The 26192-nt window shown below is 45.6% G+C and overlaps 1 protein-coding gene across 2 annotated transcripts in view; it reads right to left on the reverse strand.

The window, feature by feature from the left end:
• The window catches only part of Trim33 (tripartite motif containing 33), a 66205-nt gene extending 44982 nt beyond the window's left edge, over nucleotides 1-21223 (reverse strand). Inside the window, exons 1-2 of one of the 2 annotated variants that reach the window (XM_090334074.1) lie at nucleotides 20595-21223; nucleotides 2-120 (exon numbers count right to left, since the gene is read on the reverse strand). In XM_090334074.1, the coding sequence (XP_090190200.1) occupies nucleotides 2-120; nucleotides 20595-21102 (627 nt within the window). In that variant the 5' untranslated portion in view covers nucleotides 21103-21223. The remainder of the gene's footprint in view (nucleotide 1; nucleotides 121-20594) is intronic. The other variant, XM_090334073.1, reaches the window with a different exon arrangement.
• Between the last annotated feature and the right edge of the window lie 4969 nt (nucleotides 21224-26192).

Raw genomic sequence — 26192 nt, forward strand, 5'->3', positions numbered from 1 at the left:
CCTGTTCTGATTTCTCATCAGAACTGCTAGGGGATTCTGATGTGTCCTTCACAAAATAGTTATCCACAAGGTCGATCTGTCTGCATTCTTGGCGGCACACTGGACACCGTATCACACCAACTACAACACAAAATACAAAATTAACTGTATTCTTCACATGGGATAGATAGAAACTGTGCATCATGACCATATAGAAAGTATTCTTATAATCAAGTGATCCCTCAAGTCAGAGGCAGAGGCAGAGGCAGATCAGATAAGCAAGCAGACACCTACGATAAAGCAGATCAGTACTGGAGTGGCATGCTTTGAGGATGAAAAAAAGGCCACAAACCAAGAAATGGCCATTAAGGCCTGAGGAAATGAGTCAGTCCTGCCAAAACTTTGGAACACATGGACCAGCCCACGATAGTGCTGAGGCCCTGAATTTAAACCCCAAGACTGGTAAAAACAAACAGAGAGAGCGGGGGATGGGGGAAGGAAGGAAGGAAAGGAAAGGAAAGAGAGAGGCCTTACTTCTCCCGGTTTCTAATCTGAAACACACTCAGTGCTATGTAGTACAAAGTGTATCATGTCTGCCTTGGTGTGCTGGTTCACCACTGGACCACTAACTATGTGCTTATTGGCTCTGCAAAAAGAAGCACTCACAAATAAGCAAAGGACAACTATATGTCATTTAAGGAGGCCTCAGTAAATTGATGGAAGCCAAGCTGAATATCAGAACAAGCTTGAGACTCTCAGTGAGGCAGAAGGCAGAACTAATGGAAGAAATGAGAGGACATGAGTTTAAATAATAAATAAATAAAACTAACTAAGAATGCAAAGAAAAGCCCCCCCCACCCCCGCAGGAGCATAGCCTACTGATAGAGTGCTCACCCTGAGTTTGATTCCTGAGTACTACATACACAGAAAAAGCCAGAAGTGGTGCTGTGGCTCATGTAGCAGAACACTACCCTAGAGCAAAAGGTGTCCAAGGACAGTGCCCAAGAAGAGCCCGAGAGTTTGGTCTAGTGATAGAGTGCTTGCCTAGCATCTATATTCTATTCCTCGGTCCCATATACATAGAAAAAATCGGAAGTGGTGCTGAGGCTCTCAAGTGGTAGAGCTCTAGCCTTGAGAAAGTCCAAGGACATGTCGAGCTCAGGCCCTGAGCTCAAGCCCAGGACTGACAAAAAAAAAAAAAGAGAGAGAAAAGAATGCTGAGAAAAAGCCTATTAAAATTACCAATAGAAGAAAAAGGAGCCTAGGCATGGTAGCTCATGCCTGTAATCCTAGCCTACTGAGTAGGCTGAGATCTGAGGATCCTGGTTCAAAGCCATCTCGGGCACTAAAGTCTGTGAGACTCTTATCTCCAACTAACTACTAGAAAACCAGAAGTGACACTGCAGCTCCTTTCTTGGGAGGGAGGGAGGGAGGGAAGGAGGGAGGGAGGGAAGGAGAGAAGGAGGGAGGGAGGGAGGGAGGGAAGGAGGGAAGGAAGGAAGGAAGGAAGGAAGGAAGGAAGGAAGGAAGGAAGGAAGGAAGGAAGGAAGGAAGGAGAACAAAAGGGGGGCTTGCTAGAATTAAATATGGAAGGCTTGAAAAACAGAAGTGCAATTCAGAAGAAGTGAATTAGTAGCCACTATGATGAAATTATACTGAAGATTCCAAAAACAATTGGGATTAGAAAAAACTAAGAAGTTTATGCACAGTGAAGAAATATGTACAAGGAATTAGTATTGAAAATATCTAAAGAATCCAAACAAAGCAACAGCAAATATTAATTATCCAATTTAAAATGAGAAAATAAGGAGTTAAGGACACAGCTCAGGTCCTAGATTCAATGACCAGCAAAATTATGAAAAAAATATTAAAAAAGGGGCCGGGAGTTTGGCCTAGTGGTAGAGTGCTTGCCTAGCATGCACGAAGACCCAGGGTTCAATTCCTTGGTACCATATACATAGAAAAATAGCTGGAAGTGGTGCTGAGGCTCAAGTGGTAGACCTCTAGCCTTGAGAAAATCCAAGGACAGTGCTCAGGCCCTGAGCTCAAGCCTAGGACTGGCAAAAAAAAAAATTAAAAAAAAAAATATATATATAAAATAAAAATGGGCTGGGCACCAGTTTGAAACCAGCTCAGGCAAGAAAAATCCATGAGACTCTTATCTCCAATTAATTATGAAAAAGCCAGAAGTAGTACTATGGTTCAAGTGGTAGAATATTAGTGTTGAATAAAAAGAGCTCAGAGACAGCACCCAAACCTACAGTTCAAGCCCCAGGACCAACAAAAAACAAAAAAGGAAAAATGGTCAGCACAGACATTTCTCACAACATAAAAAGGGCCAACAAGTACATGAATAAAATGGTATGTTCAATGCTGCTAATTGAGAAATGCAAATCGAAGCCAGAATGCATTATCATTTCACTCTAGTTAGAAAGGCTACCATCAAAAACCACAAGCATGGGACTGTGGCCTAGTGGTGAAGTGCTAGCCTAGCATGCATGAAGCCCTGAGTTCGATTTCTTGGTGCCACAGAAAAAGCCAGAAGTAGTGCTGTGGCTCAAGTGGTAGAGCGCTAAGCCTTGACAAAGCTCAAGTGCCCAGGTCCTGAGTTCAAGCCCCAGGACAGGGCAGACGTACGGACGGACCAACAGTCGGATGGATGGATGGATGGATGGATGGATGGACGGACGGACGGACGGACGGACGGACAAGGAGGGAAGGAGGAAGGGAGGGGGAGCGGAGGGGAGGAGGAGGGAGAGGCAACTCTACATCGTTAATAGAAATTTACGCTTGTCTACTATAGAAAACAACATAAAAACTGTAGTATGGGGGGCCGGGAGTTTGGCCTAGTGGTAGAGTGCTTGCCTAGCATGCACGAAGACCTGGGTTCAATTCCTCGGTACCACATACATAGAAAAAAAACAGAAGTGGTGCTGAGGCTCAAATGGTAGAGCTCTAGCCTTGAGAAAGCACAAGGACAGTGCCCAGGCCCTGAGTTCAAGTCCCAATACTGGCAAAAAAAAAAAAAAAAACTAATAGCTGGCTGGTGTGCTGGCACATGCCCCAAATCTCAAATTTCAGCATATTGGGAGGCCAAGTCAGGACGATCACAAGTTCATGCCAAAATTGTCTATAAGTGAAACCCTGTAACCAAAAAACGGAAAAAACTATAACAGAACACCTAAAAACTTGAACTACTTTACAATCTAGCTATCCATCATCGCCCGTTTACTGCAGTGCTATTATTCTCAATAGCCAATAGATAGAACCACTCAAGGAATCCACCAACTGACAAATGGATAAAGAAAATGTGGAAATTGGCAACCAGTTGGTCCTGCTACTTGGGAGGCTTGAGACCAGCCTTGGCAGTGATGTCTGAAACAGGCAGATTGAGGCCTAGGCATGTACCTACTCAGCAGAAAGCAAGACACAGAGCCAGTGGTTCACACTTGTAATCCTAACTAGACAGGAGTCTGAGATATAAGGATCACCATTCAAAGCCAGCCAGCAGGGCAGGAAAGTCAGTAAGACTCTTATCTCCAATTAGCCACCAGAAAACTGGAAGTAGTGTTGTGAATCAAAGTGATAAAGCACTAGTCTTAAGCAAAGGAGATAAGGAACAGTGCCCAGGCCTGAGCTCAAGCCCTATGACTGGACAAAAAAGAAAAAAACCCTTTCACTTTTGGCAACATATAATATATTACATAAAGTAAGACAGTCACAGAAAAACAAGTCTTACATGTTCTCATTTGTAAATACTAAAAAATAAGAGTGGAATAATGGTCACTGGAGACTAGGAAGGGGTTAACAGAGAGAAGACAGAAAGTCGGAAACAAAATACAGGTAGGTGGGAAACTAAGTTCTGGTATTCACAACACAGTAGGATAACTGAAGCTATTCAACTGATATACCCAAAAGAACTAGAAGCCGGGTGTGGTGACTCACACCTATAATCCTACCTACTCAGGAGGCTGAGATCTGAAGATTACAGTCCAAAACCAGATTACAGTCCAAAGCCAGTCCGGGCACTAAAATCCGGACACTAAAATCTGAGAGACTCTTTTCTCCAATTAACCACCAGAAAACCAGAAGTGGTGCTGTGGCTCATAGGGTAGGGTGGTAGCCTTGAACTGAAGAGCTCGGGGACAGTGCAAGGCCCAGGGTTCAAGTCCCACGATCAAAAAAGAACTAGGGGCCAGGAGTTTGGCCTAGTGGTAGAGTGCCTGCCTAGCATGCACAAAGACCCGGGTTCAACTCCTCGACACCACATACATAGAGAAAAAAAGCTGGAAATGGTGTTGTGGCTGAAGTGGTAGAGCTCTAGCCTTGAGAAAAGCCCAAGGACAGTGCTCAGGCCCTGAGTTCAAGACTTCAAGCCCCACCACTGGCAAGATAAAATGGCATTTGCAGGGAAGTAGATGAATCTAGAGCGAATCATGTTGAGTGAGATTAAGTCAAAACCAAAGGAAGAAAAGGCGCATGGTATCCTTAATGTGTGGCTATTAGATCCAAGAGCGAGGACTCGGTATTTGTGTACCCAATGCTATGGATATGCTATTGGAAATATAAACACAACTACATAGACATAAAAAATCTATGACTCTATAGACATAATGGTTTGGGGGTTTTTTTGGTTTTGTTTTTGTTTTGTTTTCTGCCAGTCCTGGGCTTGGGCTTGGGCTCAGGGCCTGATCACTGTCCCTGGATTTTCTCAAGGCTAGGGCTCTACCACTTAAGCCACAGCACCACTTCTGGCTTTTTGCTACGTATGTGGTACCAAGGAATCAAACCCGGTAGACATAATGTTTTATTATATAGATTAATATGTATCTATGACATACACACCCTCAGCCTAACTTCAATTATGTTCTAAAATCTAAGTGCCAGTGATTGTATACAGATTCCCTCCTTGAATACTTGTTAAACACGTCATTTGAAATATGATGTAAAAATCAATGTTAATAAATTCTTTTAATAAAAGAAACTAGGAGAGTCTGAAGGTTCTCAATGTTTAGAAGTGTTTAAAGTAGAAATGCTAGTTTGATCTAATTGATACATACTGTAAACATATACCAAGTTATGGTACTCTACCCCACAAACATGAGTAAATATAATTAAAAATACCTAATGGCAGGGCACTGGTGGCTCACACCTATAATCCTAGTCTTGTAAGGAAACTCAGTCCCAGGAAAGAGAAGCCTCTACTTAACAAGCCAAATTGTGAATCTTTATTGGAGAGCTGGAGGACTGCCTGCAGACTCTGGTCTACCATTTGCAAATGCAACTAGTACAAAGGTTATGGACATAGTCTTGGAGATATAAACGTAACTACATAGACATAAAAATCTATGAGGGGGGGCCGGGAGTTTGGCCTAGTGGTTAAAGTGCTTGCCTAGCATGCATGAAGACCCAGGTTCAATTCCTCGGTACCACATACATAGAAAAGAGCCGGAAGTGGTGCTGAGGCTCAAGTGGTAGAGCTCTAGCCTTGAGATAGTCCAAGGACAGTGCTCAGGCCCTGAGCTCAAGCCCAGGACTGGGGGGGGTGGGGGGGGGAATCTATGATAGGATATATACTCTATAGACAACATGTTATATAGATTGATATGTATCTGACATACAAACCCTCAGCTTAATTTTAATTACCTGCAATAATCTATGTGCCAGTGGTTGTATATAAAGAAACCCTTCTTGAATTCTTGTTTGTTAAACATGACATTTGATATATGATGTAAAAATCAATATAAATAAAATCTTAAAAAAAAAAACACAAACAAGATGAGGGGTGGGGGAGGGGGGAAGGGAAATGGGGACCAAGACATGTGAAAGGGTATCAATGTATGGGAATTAATGCACCATTTATCTGGCAAATATCATGTAACCCTTCTATTAATTACAATAAAAAATATATTAAAAAAAAAACACTAGGAGATGAAAACCCCAATCCTCCTTTATGTTCAAAGATCAGAAGAGTGTGAAAACAGTTATACTACTGAAAGCAATCTCAGTTTCAACACAATTCCCATTATAACGCCAATGTCAGTCATCTGCTTGTGGCTAACATCTGTAATCCTAGCTACAGGGAGGCTGAGATCTGAGGATGGCAGTTTGAAGCCAACCTAGGCATGAAAGTCGGTGAGACTCTTATATCCAAAAGAAAACCAGAAGTGGCTCTCTAGCCTCTTAAAGTAGTAGAATGCTAGTCTTGAGCAAAAAAGTTCAGGAACAGTGAAAAGGCCCTGAGTTCAATACCCATACTGAAAAAAAAAAGGGGGGGGGAGGGGGGGACTGGAAGTGTGGCTTAGTGGAAAAGTACTTGCCTAGCATGCATGAAGCCCTCAGGTAATTCCTTAGTACTACATACACAGAAAAAAAGCCAGAAGGGGGCTAAGAATGTGAACACCCACCCCAGCCCCAGTGCAAAAAAAAAAAACAAAAAACAAAAAAACAACCCTCCAATGTCACTAGAGGTATAGGTCAGCAGTATCCTACCAGCCTTGAAAACATCCAGTACCACTAAAAATACCAACAAAAAAGAACCCATGTCATAGAGCAAAAAGAGCAATGGTGGAGACATACTGTTGGACTTCAAAGAATACTGTAAGGCTAGAGAAAGGAAAAATATTTTGATACTGGCACGAGAAAAGACACAAAGAACAATAAAATAGGTTAGAAGCAAAAATGCCAAAAATACGTGTCTGAGAAAAAGACAGTCTCTTCAACAACTAGTGGTTAAGACTGAAACTACAATCCAATCTTGTCCAAAAATTAATTCAAAGGGGGACAAAAATATGAGAAGGGGTATCAAGATTCAAAAAGTAATGTACCCACTACCTGATGAATGTAACTATAACCCATCTATACATTATCCCAACAATGAAATACAATAAAAAATTAATTCAAGGTAGATCAAAGACCTCAATGCAAGCTGAGCATGAGAAAGCTGGGCGTGGTGGTTCACGCCTGAAATCCTAGCTCCTCAGGAGGCTAAGATCTAAGAAATATGGTTCAAAACCAGCCCAGGCACTAAAGAACGTGGGACTCTTACCTCCAAAAATCCACCAAAAAAAAAGGGGGTGGGACACAGTGCTTTAACTCAAGGGTGTGGGTTGGTAGCCTTGATCTAAAGAGCTCAAGAACAGCACTCAGGCCCACAGTTCAAGCCCCACAACCGGGAAAAAAAAAAAAAAAGAGAGACCTTAATGTAAGGCTTTGAAACTTAGAAATACTACAGGAAAGCACTTGAAGATATAGGCAATGTCTAACTCTCTCTAGATAGGCCTCTAATACTTAAAAAAAAAAAAAAAAACAGAAGAATTGAAAAATGGAATTGTATCAGATTAAAAATCTTATTCACAAAGAAAACTATTTCTAGACTGAAAAGACATAGCACAAAAAGGAAAAGGAATCTTTGCCAACTACTCACTGGGCAAAGGATTAATAACCAAATACACAGAGCTCAAAAAATTACAACACCAAAAAGTAAATCATGTTATTATGAGTAAATGAACTAGATAAATGTCAAATATTTTTAAATGTTCAACAGGACTGGGAATTTGGCCTAGAGGTAGAGTGCTTGCCTAGCATGCATGAAGACCTGGGTTCAGTTCTTCAGTACCACATACATAGAAAGCACCAGAAGTGGTGCTGTGGCTCAATTGGTAAAGCACATTAGCCTTGAGAAAGCCCAAGGACAGTGCTCAGGCCCTGAGTTCAAACTCCAGGACTGGACATAAAAAAAGAGGTTAAACATCCTTACTTATAAAGGAAATGAAAATAAAAAACACTGAGAAGCAGGGTACTGGTGGCTCATGCCTGTAATTGTAGCTACTTGGGGAGGCTGAGATCTTGGGACTGTGGCAGTGAAGTCCATGAAACTCTTACCTCCAACTAACTGCCAGAAAGCTGAACTGGAGCTGTGGCTCAAGAGGTAGAGTGCTAGCCTTGAGCAAAAAAAACCTCAGAGATAATGCTCAGACCCTTAGTTCAATCCCTAGTACAAGCAACCACAAACAAAATACTAATTTTTATAACAACTACATGTGGCTATACACACCTGAAAACCCAGCTATGTATGAGGCAAAGACATTAGCATTGTCAAAAGAACTGGGCAAAAGTATAAGACCCAACCTGAAAAATAAAAACAGAAGTAGAAAGGGCTGTATGACCTGAGTGGTAAAGCCCTTGCTCATTATTAGCTCAAACAGCAGCATCATCTAGATAGGTATGTAGCTGGATAAAGATATAAATAAATAATAACTATTTTTACTCTCTGAAAATTGAACTAGAGTTATAAAGTAAATAAACAATTGTTCATTCAGAAAAGATACTCAATCTTGGCACAAACAACTAGTTTATGGCACCTGAGCCAAGACTTATTCCTTCTCTGCAGTGGTCTCTCCTTACCAACTAAGCCTGAAACAATATTCCAGGTGGGGTAGCCAAAAAGACTCCTCTCACCAATCCCAAGTCAAGGACCATAGAACCTCCCACAAGACTGGCAGTCTTATCTCATTCATCTTTTGATCTGAGTGCTAAACTCTGAATTAGTGTAACCAAAAGATAAGCTTCCTCTTCCTCACACCCAAATTCCTAGAGCAAAAACTCTATCCCAGGTACCACCAGGCCAAAAGCTGTTGAGACAATTTACTTGGACAGTGGAAGAAATGTATAAAAGTTGGCAGGCAGTGAGACAAAGGCTGCTGTCACACCCAATATCCCGGCTCTGGTCACCCCAGGAAAGAATCTCTCTCCATCAACTACTCAGAGCAGAGGCTCAAATAATTCACCCATGGGAAAAGGAAAGCCAGGGGCCTGGAGTTTGGCCTAGTGGTTAAAGTGCTTGCCTAGCATACACGAAGACCCGGGTTCGATTCCTTGCCTTGGTACCACATATATAGAAAAAAGCTGGAAGTGGTGATGAGGCTCAAGTGGTAGAGCTCTAGCCTTGAGAAAGTCCAAGGACAGTGCTCAGGCCCTGAGCTCAAGCCCAGGACTGGCCCAAAAAAAAAAAAAAAAAAGGAAAGCCAAAAGTTTTCAAACTCTTCACAAGGAAACTGACCTGATCTGGAACAGAACGTAAGGAAATTCAAGTCCTCGGGCACTCTCAAAAACAGGAAACTTTAGGAACAAATAAGATGAAGGTGGCACAGCCAGGAGAATAACTACAGACCAGACCAATCAATGTGCTAGAGAACCAAGGGTCAGGCTTCAGATGTTCATACCTATAATCTTAGTTCTCACAAGGCTGGGAGATGTGAAGATCATAGTTCAAAACTAACCCTGGCACTTAAAATTATTTTTTTATTTTGTGGGGGGAGTTCTTGTCCGGGGCCTAGACACTGTCCTGAGCTTTTTTTGCTCAAGGCTACCTCTCTACCACTTGACACTTGAGCTACAATGCCACATCTGGCTTTTTTTTTTTTAAACCAATCCTGGAGCTTGAACTCAGGAGCTGAGCGTTGTCCTTGGGCTTTCCTCAAGGCTAGAGCTCTACCACTTGAGCCACAGCACCACTTCCATCTTTTTCTATGTATGTGGTACCGAAGAATCAAACCTGGGCCTCGGTGCATGCTAGGCAAGCACTCTACCACTAGGCCATACTCCCGACCCCTCCTTTTTTTTTTTTTTTCCTTTTTGGTGGGTTGTGGGACTTGAATGCTGGGCCTGGATGATGTCCCTGAGCTATAATTCTACTCAGGAGGCTCCAATTTGAGGATCATGGTTTAAAGCTACCCCAGACAGACTTATTTTCAATTAACAAGTGGAACTGTGGCTCAAGTGGCAGAACACTAGCCTTGAGTAAAAATTCTCAGTGCCCAGGCCCTGATCTGAGTTTAACTCCCAGGGAGAGAGAGGGAGGGAGGAGAGAGAAAGGGAAGAGAGAAAGAGGGGAGGGGAGAAGAAGAGAAGGGGGAGGGGGAAAACTGTTTGGAAGTGGCACTGTGGCTCAGAGTAAAGCACTAGCCTTGAGCTGAAGACTTATCTCCAATCAACCCCTAGAAAACCAGAAGGGGGGCTGTGGCTCAAGGGGTAGGGTAGTAGCCTTGAGCTGAAGAGCTCAGGGACAGCAAGAACCCAAGCCTAGAGCTCAAGCCCCATGACCAACAAGAAAAAGAAGGGAAGAGAGGGAGAAGAGGAAGGAGAGAGGGAGAGGGGGAGGAGGAGGAAGAGGGAATGGAAAGAAGTGAGAAAGAGAAAAGTGAAAGGAGAGAGCAGAGGGCAGGGAGGAGTGTCCTTATTTAACCTCTGGAAACTATAAGGTAAGTCAAATTTTTGTTACTCTATTCAAGTCCATGAAGCTTGTCTTAAAGTAATGCAATAATTAATGTTGATATTACAAATACATTTTACTAACTTGGTGATTTTGGGGGGGGGGTGGGGGGTCATGGGGCTTGAACTCTGGGCCTGGGCTTTGTTCCTGAGTTCTTCAGCTCAAGACTACCACCCTTGAGCCACACTTCTCATTTTAATTGGAAATAAGCATCTCATGGCTTTAGTGCCAGGACTGGCTTTGAATTGAGATTTACAGATATCAGCCTCCTGAGGAGGCTGTAAGGATAACAGATATGAGCCACAGACCTGGCAACTTGGTGAATTTTAAAACACAGAATCGGGGCTGGGAATTTGGCCTAGTGGCAGAGTGCTTGCCTGGCATGCACGAAGGTCCAGGTTTGATTCCTAGGCATACATAGGGGGGAAAAAAAAGAGGTAGAAGTGGTACTATGGTTCAAGTGGTAGAATGCTAATCTTGAGAAAGTCCAAGGACAGGGCCTGCAGCCCAGGTCCTGAGTTCAAGGTCCAGGACTGGCGAAAATCAATCAACCACAGAATCCTGAGGCTGCAGGTATGGCTCACTGGCAGGGCACTTGTCTCACATGTGAAAGACCTTGAGTTCATCCTGAACACCATAAAAAAGCAAAAACCAGAGTGCAAGTAACTGAACTACACAGTACAGGGACTCCAACTATGCTCACTCACAATACCACTATTTTAACTATTATGTATACAACTGTGGTACCATACTCACAACTTGTGCAAGTATCCAGCCATAATTTACTATTACCAAAACTGCAGTAATCTAACTTTGCAGCCAGTAAGCAACAAATTCCCAAGCCTAACTTAGTAAATTCCAAAATCTGTTTTGTTAGCTATGGTAGAGTACTTACCTAGCTTGCTTGAGGCCCTGGTTTTTTTTTTTTTTTTTTTTTGGGGGGGGGGGTAGGGGTGTGCACCTAAACATATAAATCAACATATAAATACACAAATCAAATTCTAAGCACTCCAAAGTAAGGAAGAGTGAAAGAAGGTTGATTGAAATACACTGTTTACAGTGGTAGAAATGCCACAATGAATTCCTCCTTGTATAATGTATGCTAATGAAAAATAAAAATATACTTCATTTCCATGAATGCTCCTACTTTATTTATTTTGCCAGTCCTGGGGCTTGAACTCAAGGGCCTGAGCACTATCCTTGGGCTTTCTTAAGGCTAGAGCTCTATCAGTTGACCACAGCACCATTTCTGGCTTTTTCTATGTTTGTAGTACCAAGGAATTGAATCTGGATCTTAGTGCATGCTAGGCAAGCACTCTACCACTAAGACAACTTCCTGGCCATAAATGCTCCTATTTCTTAATCATAAAATGTTTGCCATCTTTTATGTAGATTGTTTCACTTCTGTTTCAAAGATTCATTCATGCAGTAGCCCATTAAGAACCTCATTTAGCCAGGCAAGGTGGCTACTCAGAAGGCTGAGATCTGAGGATCAATGTTCAAAGCCAGCCCGGGCACAAAAAGGACCTCAGACTCTTATTGCCAATTAACCTCTAGAAAATGGGAAGTGGGGCTTGGCTCAAGGTGTAGGGTGGTAGGCTTGAGCTGAGAAGCTCAGGGATAGTGCCCAGACCCAGAATTCAAGTCCCATGACCCACTAAAAAAAAAAAAAAAAAAAAAAAAAAGAACCTCATTTAGGGGCCAAGAATGCAGCCCAGTAGTAAGAGTGCTTGCCTAGCATGCACAAAGCCCTGGATTCAGTTCCTCAGTACCATATACACAGAAAAAAATGGAAGTGGTGCTGTGGCTCAAGTAGTAGAGCACTAGCCTTGAGAAAACCCAAAGACAGTGCCCTGAGTTCAAACTCCAAGACTGAGCAAAAAAAAAAAAAAAAAGAACATTTGGGCCAGGTGCTGAGGGCTCATGCTGGTAATGCTGCTCAGGAGGATGAGCTCTGAGGATCACAGTTCAAAAGCCAGCTGGGGGGGTGGTACGCGGAAGTTTGGCCTAGTGGTAGAGTGCCTAGCATGCACGAACACCCGGGTTCAATTCCTCAGTACTGGAAGTGGTGCTGAGGTTCAAGTGGTAGAGCTCTAGCCTTGAGAAAGTCCAAGGACAGTGCTCAGGCCCTGAGCCCAAGACTGGGGGAAAAAAAAAAGCCATCCAGGGAAGGAAAGTAAATGTCAATGAGACTCACCTCCAATTAACCACAAGAAAACTGGAAGTGGCACTGTGCCTCAAAGTGGTAGAGCACTAGCCTTGAGCTGAAGAGCTCAGAGACAATGCCCAGGCCCCACAACTGACCCCCCCCCCCAAAAAAAATACCTCATTTGAGGGTTGAGAATGTGGCTTAGTGGTAGAGTGCTTGCCTGACATGCATGAAGTCCTGGGTTCAATTCCTCAGCACCACATAAAAAGAAAATCCAGAAGTAGTGCTGTGGCTCAAATGGTAGAGTGCTAGCCTTGAGCAAAAAGTCAGGGATCCTATGTAGGTACAGTGACAATATAACTGAAGTGCTGTATTTTCATTCCTCCTGCTTAAACCATTCGATACATTACTATCTCTGTCTAGCTTCATTCCATAGTAAGACAGACGCTTGGTCTCACACATTAAAAAAAAGCCAGGGATCCTGCTCAGATCCTGCATTCAAGCCCCAAAAATGGGGGGAAAAAAACCCATTTGGGGTGCTGGGGTGGGGGGTAGTATCTCAGAATGCTAGCTCACCATCCTGCATGATTATTCTTGTATTGGTGCTATAATACTCAGTTTCCTCTTTCTTATCTCATTTTTATGTATATATCACATGGTATCAATGCTGGACACAAGTTTGGCCTCCACCTTGCTGCTAGTATAATGTTGGCCTCAAAGATATAGTTTCATGGTATAATATTGGCCCAGCCCTCTAGGCCTTGAATTCTATCCCCAGCACTGAAAAATGCTGCAATGAACACTGACAGGGATCTGTTTGCATTCCTGTTTTCAATCCTTTGGAGTATTCAAGAATGTAAGATTAGAACTGCTAGGACACATATTAATTCTATGTTTAACTCTTTGAGGAAACACCCAACTATTTTCTACAATGGCAGCCCCATTTTACATTTCCACCAATAATTTATAAGGCTTTAATTTCCCACAATTCTTGCCAACAATTAACAGTTTTGGGACTGGAGACATACATCTCACTGTGCTAAATATCTCCCTGTGGTTTTGTTTACAACACACACTCACACACACTGGATCAAACCCAAGACTTTGTGCTACCACTGACTGATGTTTCACCTACTTCTGTTACCAACATGAGGGTCTGAACTAAGGGCCTCATGCTCTCCCAGACTGCCTGCTCCAGGCTGACGTTTTAACTCTCCAGCCATGCCTCCAGTCCTGCATTTTGCTGGTTAATTGATGATGATGCTTCAAGAACTTTGCTGCCTGTGCTGGTTTTGAACAGATCTTCCATGTCCCACCCTGGGGCTCTCTTGCATAGCATGGATTACCAGTGTGAGAGAACCCAGCTCTCACCAAGGGCATTTCTCTAAATGACAAGAATCTTAAACATCTCTTCATGTGCTTATTGTCCACTTACACATCTTTGGAGAAATGGGCATTCAGATGTCTGACCTATTTTGATTTCTCTTTATCAAGTTGTAAGAGTTGTCTATTTTTTCTGGATACTACATCCTTATCCAATATATGGCTTACAACTATTTTCTCAAATTCTGTAGGTTTTCTTTATAATATCACTTACTGCACATTTTAATTTTATGTGTTTTGCCTATTGCTTTATCTTATTGTTTTTGGTCAGTTGTGGGGCTTCAACTCTGGGCCTGGGTGCTGTCCCTGAACTCTTCAGCTCAATGCAAGCACTCTATGCCTTGAGCCACAGGGCCACTTCCAGTTTTCTGGTGGTTAATTGGAGATAAGAGTCTCACACAAGGCCGGGAGTTTGGCCTAGTGGTTAAAGTGCTTGCCTAGCATGCATGAAGACCCGGGTTCGATTCCTCGGTACCACATACATAGAAAAAAGCCGGAAGTGGTGCTGAGGCTCAAGTGGTAGAGCTCTAGCCTTGAGAAAGTCCAAGGACAGTGCTCAGGCCCTGAGCTCAAGCCCAGGACTGGCAAAAAAAAAAAAAAAAAAAAAAAAAAGAGTCTCACACAATTTTTGTGACCATGCTGGCTTTGAACCTCAATCCTCAGATCTCAGCCTCCTGAGTAGCTAGGATTATAGGTGTAAGCCACCAGCACTCAATAATAGAATCTTTTATATGCTAGTAAAAGAATAGGCAAGGGGGGGCTGGGAGTTTAGCCTAGTAGTAGAGTGCTTGCATAGCATACATGAAGACAGGGGTTCAATTCCTCGATACCACATACATAGAAAAAAGCTAGAAGTGGTGCTGAGGCTCAAGTGGCAGAGCTCTAGCCTAGAGAAAGTTTGGCCTAGCAGTATAGTGCTTGCCTAGTGTACACAAAGACCCAGGTTCAATTCCTCAGTACCATATACATAAAAAAGCCAGAAGTGGTGCTGTGGCTCAAATGGTAGAGTGCTAGCCTTGAGAAAGCCCAAGGACAGTGCTCAGGCCCAGAGCTCAAGCCCAGGACTGGATTTAAAAAAGAAAAAAAAAGTGACTCATACCTGTAATGCTAGCTACTCAGGAGGCTGAGATCTGAGGAACTCAGGCCAAGACTTGAGGATTGCGGTTCAAAGCCAGCCTCGGCACTAATGTTGGTGAGACTGATCTCCAATTAAGAAGTGAGATGTAGTTCAAGAGGTAGGATGGTAAACTTTAGCTGACAGCTGATGAGTTCAGGAATAGTCCCATGACAACCCCCCCCCAAAAAAAAAACCCCACCGTAACTCAATCATTCCTTCAAGTAAACACTGTTTTCCAAGGGAAAATAATTCATCTTAGAATACTAGCAGGGTGCCAGTAAAGACACAAATGTCTTGAGTATGCCTGAAGTCACTATCTTAACTTATGCTCATTTTGACACATCACTGCCTTTCACCATTCCTAATTCAGCAGAACAGGTAGATAAATAATGAAAACAGTATAGTTAGCTATGAAAACGGCTTTAATCTTGCAAACTATGAAAGGTTTTAGAGACCCTACAACCCATAAGTGAAACTAAGAGCAACTGTTCAGCGAGGCACAGAAGTGCCCTGGCTTGTACCCCAAATACTAAGGAGCCTGAATGACCAGAGTTTAAGGCTAGCAGGAATGACTGTTTTAAGTATTCTTAGGACAGATGAAGAAATAAAAAAGCAACCGAATTTCCCTAACTGGAACTTTTTTTTTCTTTTTTTTTTTTTTTTTGCCAGTCCTGGGCTTGAGCATTGTCCTTATTGTCCTTGGACTTTCTCAAGGCCAGAGCTCTACCACTTGAGCCTCAGCACTACTTTAGACTTTTTTCTATGTATGTGGTACCAAGGAATCAAACCTCGGTCTTCATGCATGCTAAGCAAGCCCTCTACCACTAGGCTAAACTCCGGACCCCAACCTAACTGGAACTCTTTATGCACAGGCACTACACATCATCAAGAGGATTTAAAATGTTAGTTTATAATGTTTTACAAGTTTTAGCTAGATTCGGAATGTAAATGACTTTTTCCAATAAAAAGTAAAAGTAGATGTAGAAAGCCTAGGAAAATACCAACAATTTACTTTCCTGCTTCTTCTGTTAACTGTGAGATACAGGTACTCATGAGGGCAATGGAGCTGGAGGATGACTGAATTTTAACACAACTGACTGAGGTTTAATGCTCTGCAATGCACTGAGGCAGGTATACCTATCACAATGTACAGATGCTAAGTATTGATGGTCACATAAACAGCACATGGTGAAGCTCAGAAATTAATTTAGATGATCTGATTCCTAAATCCTGTGTGTGTAAGGAATCCCAAGGTTCAGAGTTTTCAGTTTTTCTTGGGGGAACTGAACCTAAGGCCAAGTGTTCACTACTAAGTTTTGAGCCAACTGCTCTGAAACATCTTTGATGATTGGTTGCGGCTGCAAGACTTTATTATCATTCAAAAGCACAGCCTTGCCTGGTGTTGGTAAATCTCACTTGTAATCCTAGCAATGCAGGAGGCTGACACCTGAGGACGCACAGTTCAAAGCCAGACCAAGCAGGAACAGGCCTGAAACTCTTACCTCCAATTAACCACTAAAAAGCCTTTACAGGAGGTGTGGCTCAAGTGAGAGAGCACTACCCTTGAGCACAGCTCAGGGACAGTGCCCACCATTCAGAACTAGTACACACACATACACACACAGTCATGATGCTACACATCTATAATCCCAGCAGCCAGAGCAGTGATGTAGGAGGATGACAAGTTCAAGCCTAGCCAGGACTGGTGAGATCCTATTAGGAGGCAGGAACATGTGGGGGAAGCTCAAACTTGGGGCTAGAGTTATAGCTTTGTGGTAGAGATCTTGCCTATCTTTATTTACCTTACACATGTGAGGGCAAGCAGTGGGAAGGAAAAACAAAATTCAAATTTATTTCAGTTAGGGGCCCAAAGTTTGGCCTAGTGGTAGAGTGCTTGCCTAGCATCCACAAAGACCCTGATTCAACTCCTCGGTACCACACACATAGAAAAAAGCCAGAAGTGGTGCTGTGGCTCAAGTAGTAAAACTCTAGTCTTGAGAAGGCCCAAGGACAGTGCTCAGGCAATGAGTTCAGTGCCCAGGACTGGCCCCCCCAAAATTGCATTTAAATGGGATATTGACAAATTAGAGCCTAAAAAGTGCCCCAAACAGATAAGCCACACAAAAGAAGCCACAACTGTTCTACAGTTTAAGTGCTCCTGGGGCAAAACTTTCCCCAGCCTCCAGTAGATGTCCCAGAAGTTCAGCTGATCTGTGAGGAAGAAAGAAAACACTAATTGCTCTTTAACTCTCCACTCTCACTACTTCAAGATGCTCACAATGAGATGGAAAAATTCAGAAGTAGAATCATTTTGCCGTGTTTTTATTTTGTTTTATGTCTGAGATGGGGTCTTGCCATGTGGCCCACTCATAATTCTGCCTCAAGCTCAGGAGTGCTGGAATTACAGGAATGGGCCACCAAGCCCAACTGTAGATTTTTTTTTTTCCAGTCCTGGGCTTGAGCTCAGGGCCTGAGCACTGAGCACTGTCCTTGGATTTTCTCAAGGCTAGAGCTCTGCCACTTGAGCCTCAGCACCACTTCCGGCTTTTTTCTATGTATGTCGTACCGAGGAGTTGAACCCGGGTCTTCGTGCATACTAGGCAAGCACTTTACCACTAAACCAAACTTCCGGCCTTTAGAACTATTTTTATGCTAATGCTTCTATCATTCCTCAGGAATAAAAACATTAAACCCAGAACCAGGCATTCCTCTCAAAATGAGAAGAAAAAATATTAAATGTTTAAAAAGGTAGCATAAGACAAATGAATCAAACCAACTTTACAGGAAAGAACTCAGCCTCTTCATACAGCAGAGGATCTGAACAGGACTTAGATTCCTAACAGGAGGGTCCAATGTAACTTACCTTCCCCCCATCTCACTGCACTGTCTCAGGTGTGCCCTTTATAGGCACATCTCATCTTCAAGATCTCATTTGCTTGTTCAGATAGTTGTTCAGATAGTATCAAAATGTGTGTGCGCGCACACACACACACTGTGCACATGCACATGCCTGACGGTCTTGGGACATAAACTCATGGTCTGAGAGTTGTCCTGAGCTCAAGTATAGTACTCTACCATTTGAGCCACAGCTTTTTGTTGGTTAACTGGCGATAAAGTCTCAGCCAAGCTAGTGGCTGGTGCTGGTGGCTCAAGCCTGTAAATCCTCATTACTCAGGAGGCTGAGTTCTGAACATAGCAGTTCAAAGCCAGCTTGGGAAAGAAAGTTCATGGTATTTTTTTCCCTTGGTTGGGGTGCTTAAACTCTAGGCTCTAGGCCAGGGCTCTGTCCCTGACTAGCACTCTACCATTTTGAGACACAGCACTACATCCAGGGTTTTCTGGTGGTTAATTGGAGATGAATATCACCGACTGGTTTTCAATTGCAACCCTCAGATCTCAGCCCAAGTAGCTAGGATTACACACATAAGCTGCCGGCACCCGGCTTCATGAGAGTCTTATCTCCAATTAACCACCAGAAAATCAGAAGTGGAGCTGTGACTCCAAGTCTTAGCCACCCTAATTGGCTTGAATGTCAGCCTCCTGAGCAGCTAGCATTGCAAACATGAGCCACCACCACACAGCTTAAAATCTGTGGTGTTTTGGGGGGAAGGGAGGCTGGGGATATGGCTTAGTGGTAGAGTGCTTGCCTAGGGCATATGAAGTCATCAGTTTGATTCCTCAGTACCACATAAACAGAAAAAGCCAGAAGTGGCTCTAAGGCTCAAGTGGTAGAGTGCCAGCCTCGAGCAAAAATGGATCAGGTACAGTGCCCAGGCCCCTAAGTTTAAGCCCCAAGACTGCCCCCCCCCCAAAAAGGTGTTATTTGCTACATTATACATTTCTGCACAATCACTACTAAAAGCTTTTCTGACTCAACTTAAAGAGGAACAAGCAAGAACAAAAAAAAAAAAAAAAGCTCTCTGAAAAGCTTATGTTTGAGATTCAGCAAATAAGAGCTTGTTTATTCTGATTTTCCAACACTCCAACAAAAAAATGAGATTTGCTTCTCAAAGTATTTAAAATACAATGGAAGTGGGGCTGTGGCTCAAGGTGTAGGGCAGTAGCCTTGAGCTGAAGAGCTCAGGGACAATGCCCAGACCCAGAGTTCAAGTTCCATGACTGACAAAAAAAATAATAAATAAAATAAAATACAAGTTGCTCAAAGAGTGGCTGGTATCACTAGCAACAGAATCTCACATGACATACTCAGTGCAAAAGGTAAGAGCTGGGGAAAGGGAGATTCTCTGTGACTGAGAGCTTGCTTAGCATGTGCAAGGCCCTAGGTTCAATTCCCAGTGCTGGAGAACCAAAGTACAAATAGAGTCAACCCAAAACCAACTGATTCAAAGTCTGAAGAAAATATTCCATCAGCATTTTTAGTAGCTCTCTAGATGATTCTTTTTCATTCAAACCCCATTTGTTCTGCAAAATCCAAATAAAAGCAAAGAGGGGGGTAGGGGGGAAATAAGCATCTTGGACTTTAGCTGTGCTGGGAAGGGGTTAAAAAAGTATGTCAGAAAATGACATGGAAGACCACTTTAAAATGGTTAGTCTTTCTAGGGAGAAATCTGAAGCAAGTCACCCTTCATTTAAAAATAATGACTCCCAAACTTAAGTGTGCACATGAGAATCACCCAAGAACCTGTGAAAATCAAATGATGGTCAAAAGGTCTGCTACAATGGGGCCCAAGATTCTGCATTCCTAACCCGATCAGGTGATGGTCTAGGAATCACACTTAGGCAATTGACTCTATAAAGAGCCATCGGTATTAAAACAAACTAGGAAAAAGAATATTACAGTTCTTGTTTGAGTAACACTAACACTTGAGAAAGACCCACAGAAGGAAATCACAGGTTGTTCAAATGCCTCCTGCATTTTGGAGGCATTGCAGTTATGTAGCGTTTTCACATTCACTGCTTATTGCTTGACTTAGTGAAACATAAATGAATGGCCATTGTTTACATTATAATAATACCAAAGGGGCCACAGCAGTAGGAACCTACCTTTAAAACTGGCAAAACTTCGAGCACAAGGATTTCCTTCCTCTTCAAGTTCCCCTGACCGTCCCTCCATTGTGCCACCACCCTGGTACCAAGCGCCCACCTCCCCTGTGCTACACACGTTCTCCCCTATCAGACTGTAACCGAAATCCTCACTGGGTATATTTCATTCCGTCCCAGCACACGGCCCCAGACCCCAGGGACTCATTAACGTGCCATTCGGGAACACCGTATCACACGCTCAACTCTCACAAGTCCCGTTCCTCTCCCAAGTTCATTTCTGCATCCTGAATATCGCATTTCCCCGAGCCTCTCGCCCGACGTCGACTTCGGGCCTTGCTTTGGACCCAGGCTCTCCATGGTTCTCTTAGCCTGCCTCCATGTGTCCACAACCTTCTCCCGCAGCCGAGACCGGGCCGCCCGTGCCATCGCTCGGGGCAGTTCCGAGCCCGCGGCCTCACTCGCAGCCTGCACCTCTCCCCGACCCTCCCCAGTGCCCCCGGCCCCTGGCTTCACCTAGCTGGACGTCGGCGTCGGCGAGCCCCGCCCCCGCCCCGGTTCCGCAGGCTCCCTTCGCCCGACGTCGCCTTCGCCGTCCCCGGTCCGCCCCCCAGGCCCGCCTCGCGGGACGTCGCCGCCGCTGCCCTCGGTCCTCCCCGCGGACCCCTCCCCGGCCCGGCCCGCGGACCCACCTTGCTGGATGTCGCCGTTGCTGCCCCCCGGGATGGGCACGCTGAGCTGGCGCTCGGGCTCGGGCAGGCAGCGCAGGCAGAAGGAGTGCAGGCAGGGCAGCAGCTTGGGCTCCGCCTCGCGCCGGCTCTGCAGGCTCTGCTGGCACACGGCGCAGGTGTCCAGGAGCGAGGCCGGCGGGCCCGCCACGGGGCCCGGGCCCGCCGCGGACGCCGAGGCCGCGGCCGGCGCCAACGCAGGGCCTCCGGGCGCTGCGGGGCCCGAGGCCGCAGGAGGGGCGGCGGCGGCCGGACCCGAGGAGGCCGCGGCCCCCCCGTCGTCGTCGGGCCCCGTCGCGCCGCCCTCCGCGCCGGCCCGGCCGCCTTCCTCCTCCTCCTCCTCCACCAGCACCGCGGCGAGAGGCGGCTCCGCCTCCTGCGCCGCGGGCCCCGCGGCCCCGGCGGTTCCCGGCGCGCTGCCGCCGCCCCCGCCACCGCTTTCAGCCTCACCGCCGCCTTTGTTTTCCGCCATGTTTTCCTCTTTGAACCCGCCGGACCGCCCCGCGCCGCCCGCGCCGCCGCCGCCGCCGCCGCCGCCGTCGCCGCCGCCGCCGCCGCCGCCCCCAGCCTCAGCCGCAGCCTCAGCGAGAGCGGCCCGCCGAGAGCGAGCGAAGGAGCGAGCGAGGGGCGAACACGAGAGCGCGCGCGCACGCAGCGCCCCCGCCCTCGCGTCGCGCGAGTGAAGCAAGGCGCTCGCGGGGCGCGCGCGTGCTCACGCACACACGCGCGGACGTCAGGGGGCGGGAGCTCCGCGCGCAGGCGCAGACGCGGCTCCGACGCGTTCCGGTGGCCGGCGGGGCGCGACGTGATGCGTCGCGTCGGTGCGGCGCGTCTTCGTTCTCCTGGAGTCTTTCAGGCCGAGAGCCTGTTGGCGCCAGGTGGTGTTTGAGCTCCGACGAGGAGGATGGAGAAGGTGGGAGGGCGGAGGCTCGGGCTGCGCGCGTCCCAGGCCGGCTGGACCTCACCGCGCGTGCGCGAGCGCGGCCCGGGGCCGGGGGCAGGCCAGGGACGGCGGACAGAGGCCCCCTCTTGAGTAGAGGGGTAGACCCCTCCCCGAAATCGGCTGGGAGAACCCGGCAGGAAGCCCCTCCTGACAGCCATCTTTAGCTTCTGAAGGTGATTCTCGAACATGGCCACGCGCAGAAAGCCACCACCCGTGGGGCGGTCGGGGGCCAAGCGAGGCCAGGGCCTTCCTCGGGCGAATCGGGACGTGGGGGAGAGCTGCGGGCGCTGCAGCCCTGTGACCCGCGTGGGGAGCAGACGTAACCAATACTGTGTCCTCTGAGAGTCCCACTGAGTGTCCTGGGTGGCCAAGCCCTAACAAGATCAATCGACAAGTGAGGAGAGAAAAGACCTTCGGCAGGGAGTTTGGCCCAGTGGTAGAACGAAGCCCAGGGTTCGAGTCCTGGGTACCACATGGAAAAAGCTGCAACCGGTGCCGTGGCTCCAGAGGTAGAGCTCTAGCCCCGAGGACTGCCCAAGGACAGTGCTCAGGCCCTGAGTTCAGTCCCCAGGACTGGCGAGGCAGAGGGTAGAAGATCCAGCCTGGACTACATTTTTTATTTGGCCAGTCCTGGGGCTTGAACTCAGAGCCTGTGCACAGTCCTTGGGCTTTCTTAAGTCACAGCACCACTTCTGGCTTTGTGTGTGTGTGGTACTGTAGAATCAAACTCAGGGTTTTGTGCGTGCTGGGCAAGCGCTTTACCACTAGGCCACGCTACCGGCCTCTTTTTTTTTTTTTTTAAACGTCAGCTGGGTGCTTGGACTCCTAGCTACTCCAGAGGCTGATAATAGGATCACAGTTCGAAGCCAGCCTAAACAGAAAAGTCCCCAAGAATCTTGTTTCCAATTACCAACAGCCAGAAATGGAGCTGTGGGTCAAAGCTGTAGAGCACTATCCTCTAGCAAAAGAGCTCAGGAACAGCACCCAGGCCTAAGTTCAAGCTCCAAGTATGGAGCACACACAGCTTTCTCAAAGAAAGAACACCTTTTCGAAAGACTAATATTTGGAAGACTTTCTGTGCTGTATTGTGTTTGAAAGCACCAACCCAGAAGACACCAAATCATATACAGCAAAGTTTTATTTTCAGCAAGCCTACAAGGCTATCCCTTTTGATGTAGAGGGCAGCTCTTGTCCTTGAGCAAAGGGAGTATCTTACATGGCTAGGGGACTAGAGGCAGGAAAATTCCACTAAGGCGGGGAGTACTAAACAGTTGCAGCTGGACTCTGAAGATAGCAGGTAGCTAGGGTGGGTCAGTAGTTGCAATCCGGCCTGCACAAACTATTCTGCTGATGTAGCTGGAGGCTAGGTGTAGTTTCAGGGCTGTGGTGGGGGTTCATAATTGTGGTCAGGCCTGTTCTAGTGCCAGCTGATTTGCGGAAAGGGGCTGAGGACCTAAGATGGAAGTTATGTTAAAATGGAAAAGGACATAAGGACCAGGAGAGTGGTCTAGTGGTAGAATGCTTACCTAGCATGCACAAAACCCTAGGTTCAATTCTGCAGTACCACATACACAGAAAAGGCTGGAAGTGAAGCCAAAGCCAGGCACAGTGGCTCACGCCTGTAATCCTAGCTATTCAGAAGGCTGAGCTCTGAGGATCTAGGTTCAAAGCCAGCCTTGGGCACAAAAGGGCCTGAGACTCTTATCTCCAATTAACCTCTAGAAAATGGGAAGTGGGGCTTGGCTCAAGGGTAAGACCGAAGATCTCAGGAACAGTGCCCAGGCCCAGGGATAGGGTGGTAGCCTTGAGCTGAAGAGCTCAGGGACAGTGTCCAGGCTCAGTTCAAGCCCCATCACACACACACAAAGCTGGAGGTGGTGCTGTGGCTCAAGAGGAAGAGCACTAGCCTTGAGAAAGTTCAAGGACAGTGCTTGTGTCCTGAGGTCAAGCCCAGGACTGGCAAAAAAAAAAAAAAAAAATGGAGAAGGACATGTTGATGAAAACAGAATGAGAAAGAATCTGGCTAAAATTCATGCATGCAATTCTGGGTATTCATGAAGCTGAGATCTGAAGTTTGAAGCCAGTGAGGAAAGTGTGAGGTTTTTTATCTCCAATTAACAAGCTTTGTGACTCAAGAAATAGACTACCGGCCTGAGCACAGAATCTAAGGATCTGTGCCCATGTCCTGAGTTCAAGCTCTGGGAACAGCATACACACACACATACAGAGAAAACTGGAATGTGTGTAGTGAGAAGTTTCCAAAGCCTACCCAAGTAATATTTAATTAATAGAGATATAAACAAATTAACATTATGCTCATGTGCATAGTTAATTAAAATCTTTAGGTGCTAGACATGGGATCCAGGGTTTGTGCACTGCCAAGCATACACTGTACCATGAACTGAACTGCAGCCCCTTATCATTTTTAATGCAATGCTTCAGTCTCTAGAAGTGAAAAATAGAATTGATACAGAACCCTGTGCCATTCTACCAAGGTGTCTGCATTTAATTGCCGTATGAACTACTGGGAAAAATCTTCAACTCCCAGCCATCTCATTAAAATACTTCTTTTTTTTTTACATTTATTTATTCATTCATTCATTCATTCATTCACTTATTTATTTTTGCCAGTCCTGGGCATGAGGTCAGGGCGTGAGCACTGTCCCTGGATTTTCTCAAGGATAGGGCTCTACCACTTGAGCCACAGCACCACTTCTGGCTTTTTGCTATATATGTGGTACCGAGGAATCGAACCTGGGTCTTCGTGCATGCTAGGCAAGCACTCTACCACTAGGCCAAACTCCCGGCCCCTAAAATACTTTTTTTGCAGCTGTGTGCTGGTGGCCCATACCTGCAGTCCTACCTACTCAGAAGGCTGAGACCTGAGGATTGTAGTTCAAAGCCATCCTGGGCAAGAAGGTCCTTGAGACGCTTACTGAAAGTAGGCACCGGAAAAACAAGTGGCACTGGGGCACAGTGGTAGAGCACTAGCCTTGAGCTGAAGTGTTTAGGGACAGCTCACAGGCCCATAATTGACCAAAAAATAAATATATTTTCAGGGCCAGGAGTTTGGCCTAGTTTTAGAATGCACAAAGACCAGATTTCAATTCCTTGGTACCTCATACATAGAAAAAGCTGGAAGTGGTGCTGTGGCAGAGCTCTAGCCTTAAGAAAATCCAATGATAGTAGTCAAGCCCCACAACAGGCAAAAAAAAAAATTTTTTTTTCAGTGTCAGCCGGGCACCAGTGGCTCACACCTGTAATCTTAGCCACTCAGGAGGCAGAGATGCAAAGATCACAGTACTCAGGGAGAGAATCCAGGCCCAGAGTTCAAGCCCCACGACAAAAAAAAAAAAAATCCAGACTTCGTTTTGTTTTGTTTTTGAGACAGGGTCTCACTATATAAATCAGATTCTCATTGAACATTAAATTCTCCCGAATCTGAAATCTCAATTTTGCAATTACAGGATTACAGGCATGCTCCTTTTTTTTTTTTTTTTTTGCCAGTCCTGGGCTTGAGCTCAGGGCCTGAGCACTGTCCTTGGACTTTCTCAAGGCTAGAGCTCTACCACTTGAGCCTCAGCACCACTTCCGGCTTTTTTTCCTGTTTGTTTGTGGTACCAAGGAATCGAACCAGGGTCTTCATGCATGCTAGGCAAGCACTTTAACCACTAGGCCAAACTCCCGGCCTGATTTTGGTTTTTGTCCAGTATGGGGGCTTGAATTCAGGATCTCCCACTCTCTTGCTGTTTTTTGCTCTAAGTGAGTGCTGTACCACTTGAGCCATGCTTTCATTTTCCAGTCATTAAGGTCATAAGCATACATTTAAAAAAAAAAAGAAAAATATGCACACATTTCTGTGTGGCCAGGGTCCCTTAATAATTCTCTTATCTCACCCTCCCCCACTGCTCATGCCTGTCCAGCCACACTGACTCTGGGATGGGCTTCTAATAAGCCAAAAATCCCTGCCAGTCTTAAGCTCTACACATGTGCTACTTTTTCCTTCCACTTGAAACATAGTGTTCCAAGAGACAGGCTCCTTTACCTTAGCAACTGAAGCCTTGCTCAATCACTTCAGGTCTCCTTCATCCCTTACCTTCTTTCCGTGTAACTACCACTTCTCTCTCCCTTCTTCCATTAGTTTTTTTTCTTACCTGTCCTGAGGCTTGAACTCAAAGCCTGGGTTCTGTCCCTGAGCTTCTTTTGCTCAAGGCCAGCACTCTACCACTTGAACCGCAATACTTCCGACTTCTTCTGTTGTATGTGATACTGAAGAATTGAACCCAGGGCTTTATGCAAGCTAGCCATGCACTCTCCCATTAACCATGTTCCCAGGCGTTACATTTGATTTAAACTGGAAGGCTGGGAGCTTTGCTGTAATCTTACAGTAATGCTAATCTCTACAATCAGGTCTCACTCACCAAAGTAGTTAGGATCCCCAACATATAGATTTATTTATTTGGTGTTTATGTATTTATAGACAGGCATCTTGCTAGATTGAGGGTGGCCTCAATCTTTGGGTCTCCCTGCCTCAGGGCCCAGTTCATCCGAAAGGTTGAATGTCCATTAATACTCATTAGATAAAATCCTCGGGACCCCTGGTTTGTCTGCTGCCAGCA

Source organism: Megascapheus bottae, chromosome 6 (assembly GCF_031878675.1).
Source record: "Megascapheus bottae isolate mThoBot1 chromosome 6, mThoBot2.hap1, whole genome shotgun sequence".
In the NCBI taxonomy this organism is placed as follows: domain Eukaryota; kingdom Metazoa; phylum Chordata; class Mammalia; order Rodentia; family Geomyidae; genus Megascapheus; species Megascapheus bottae.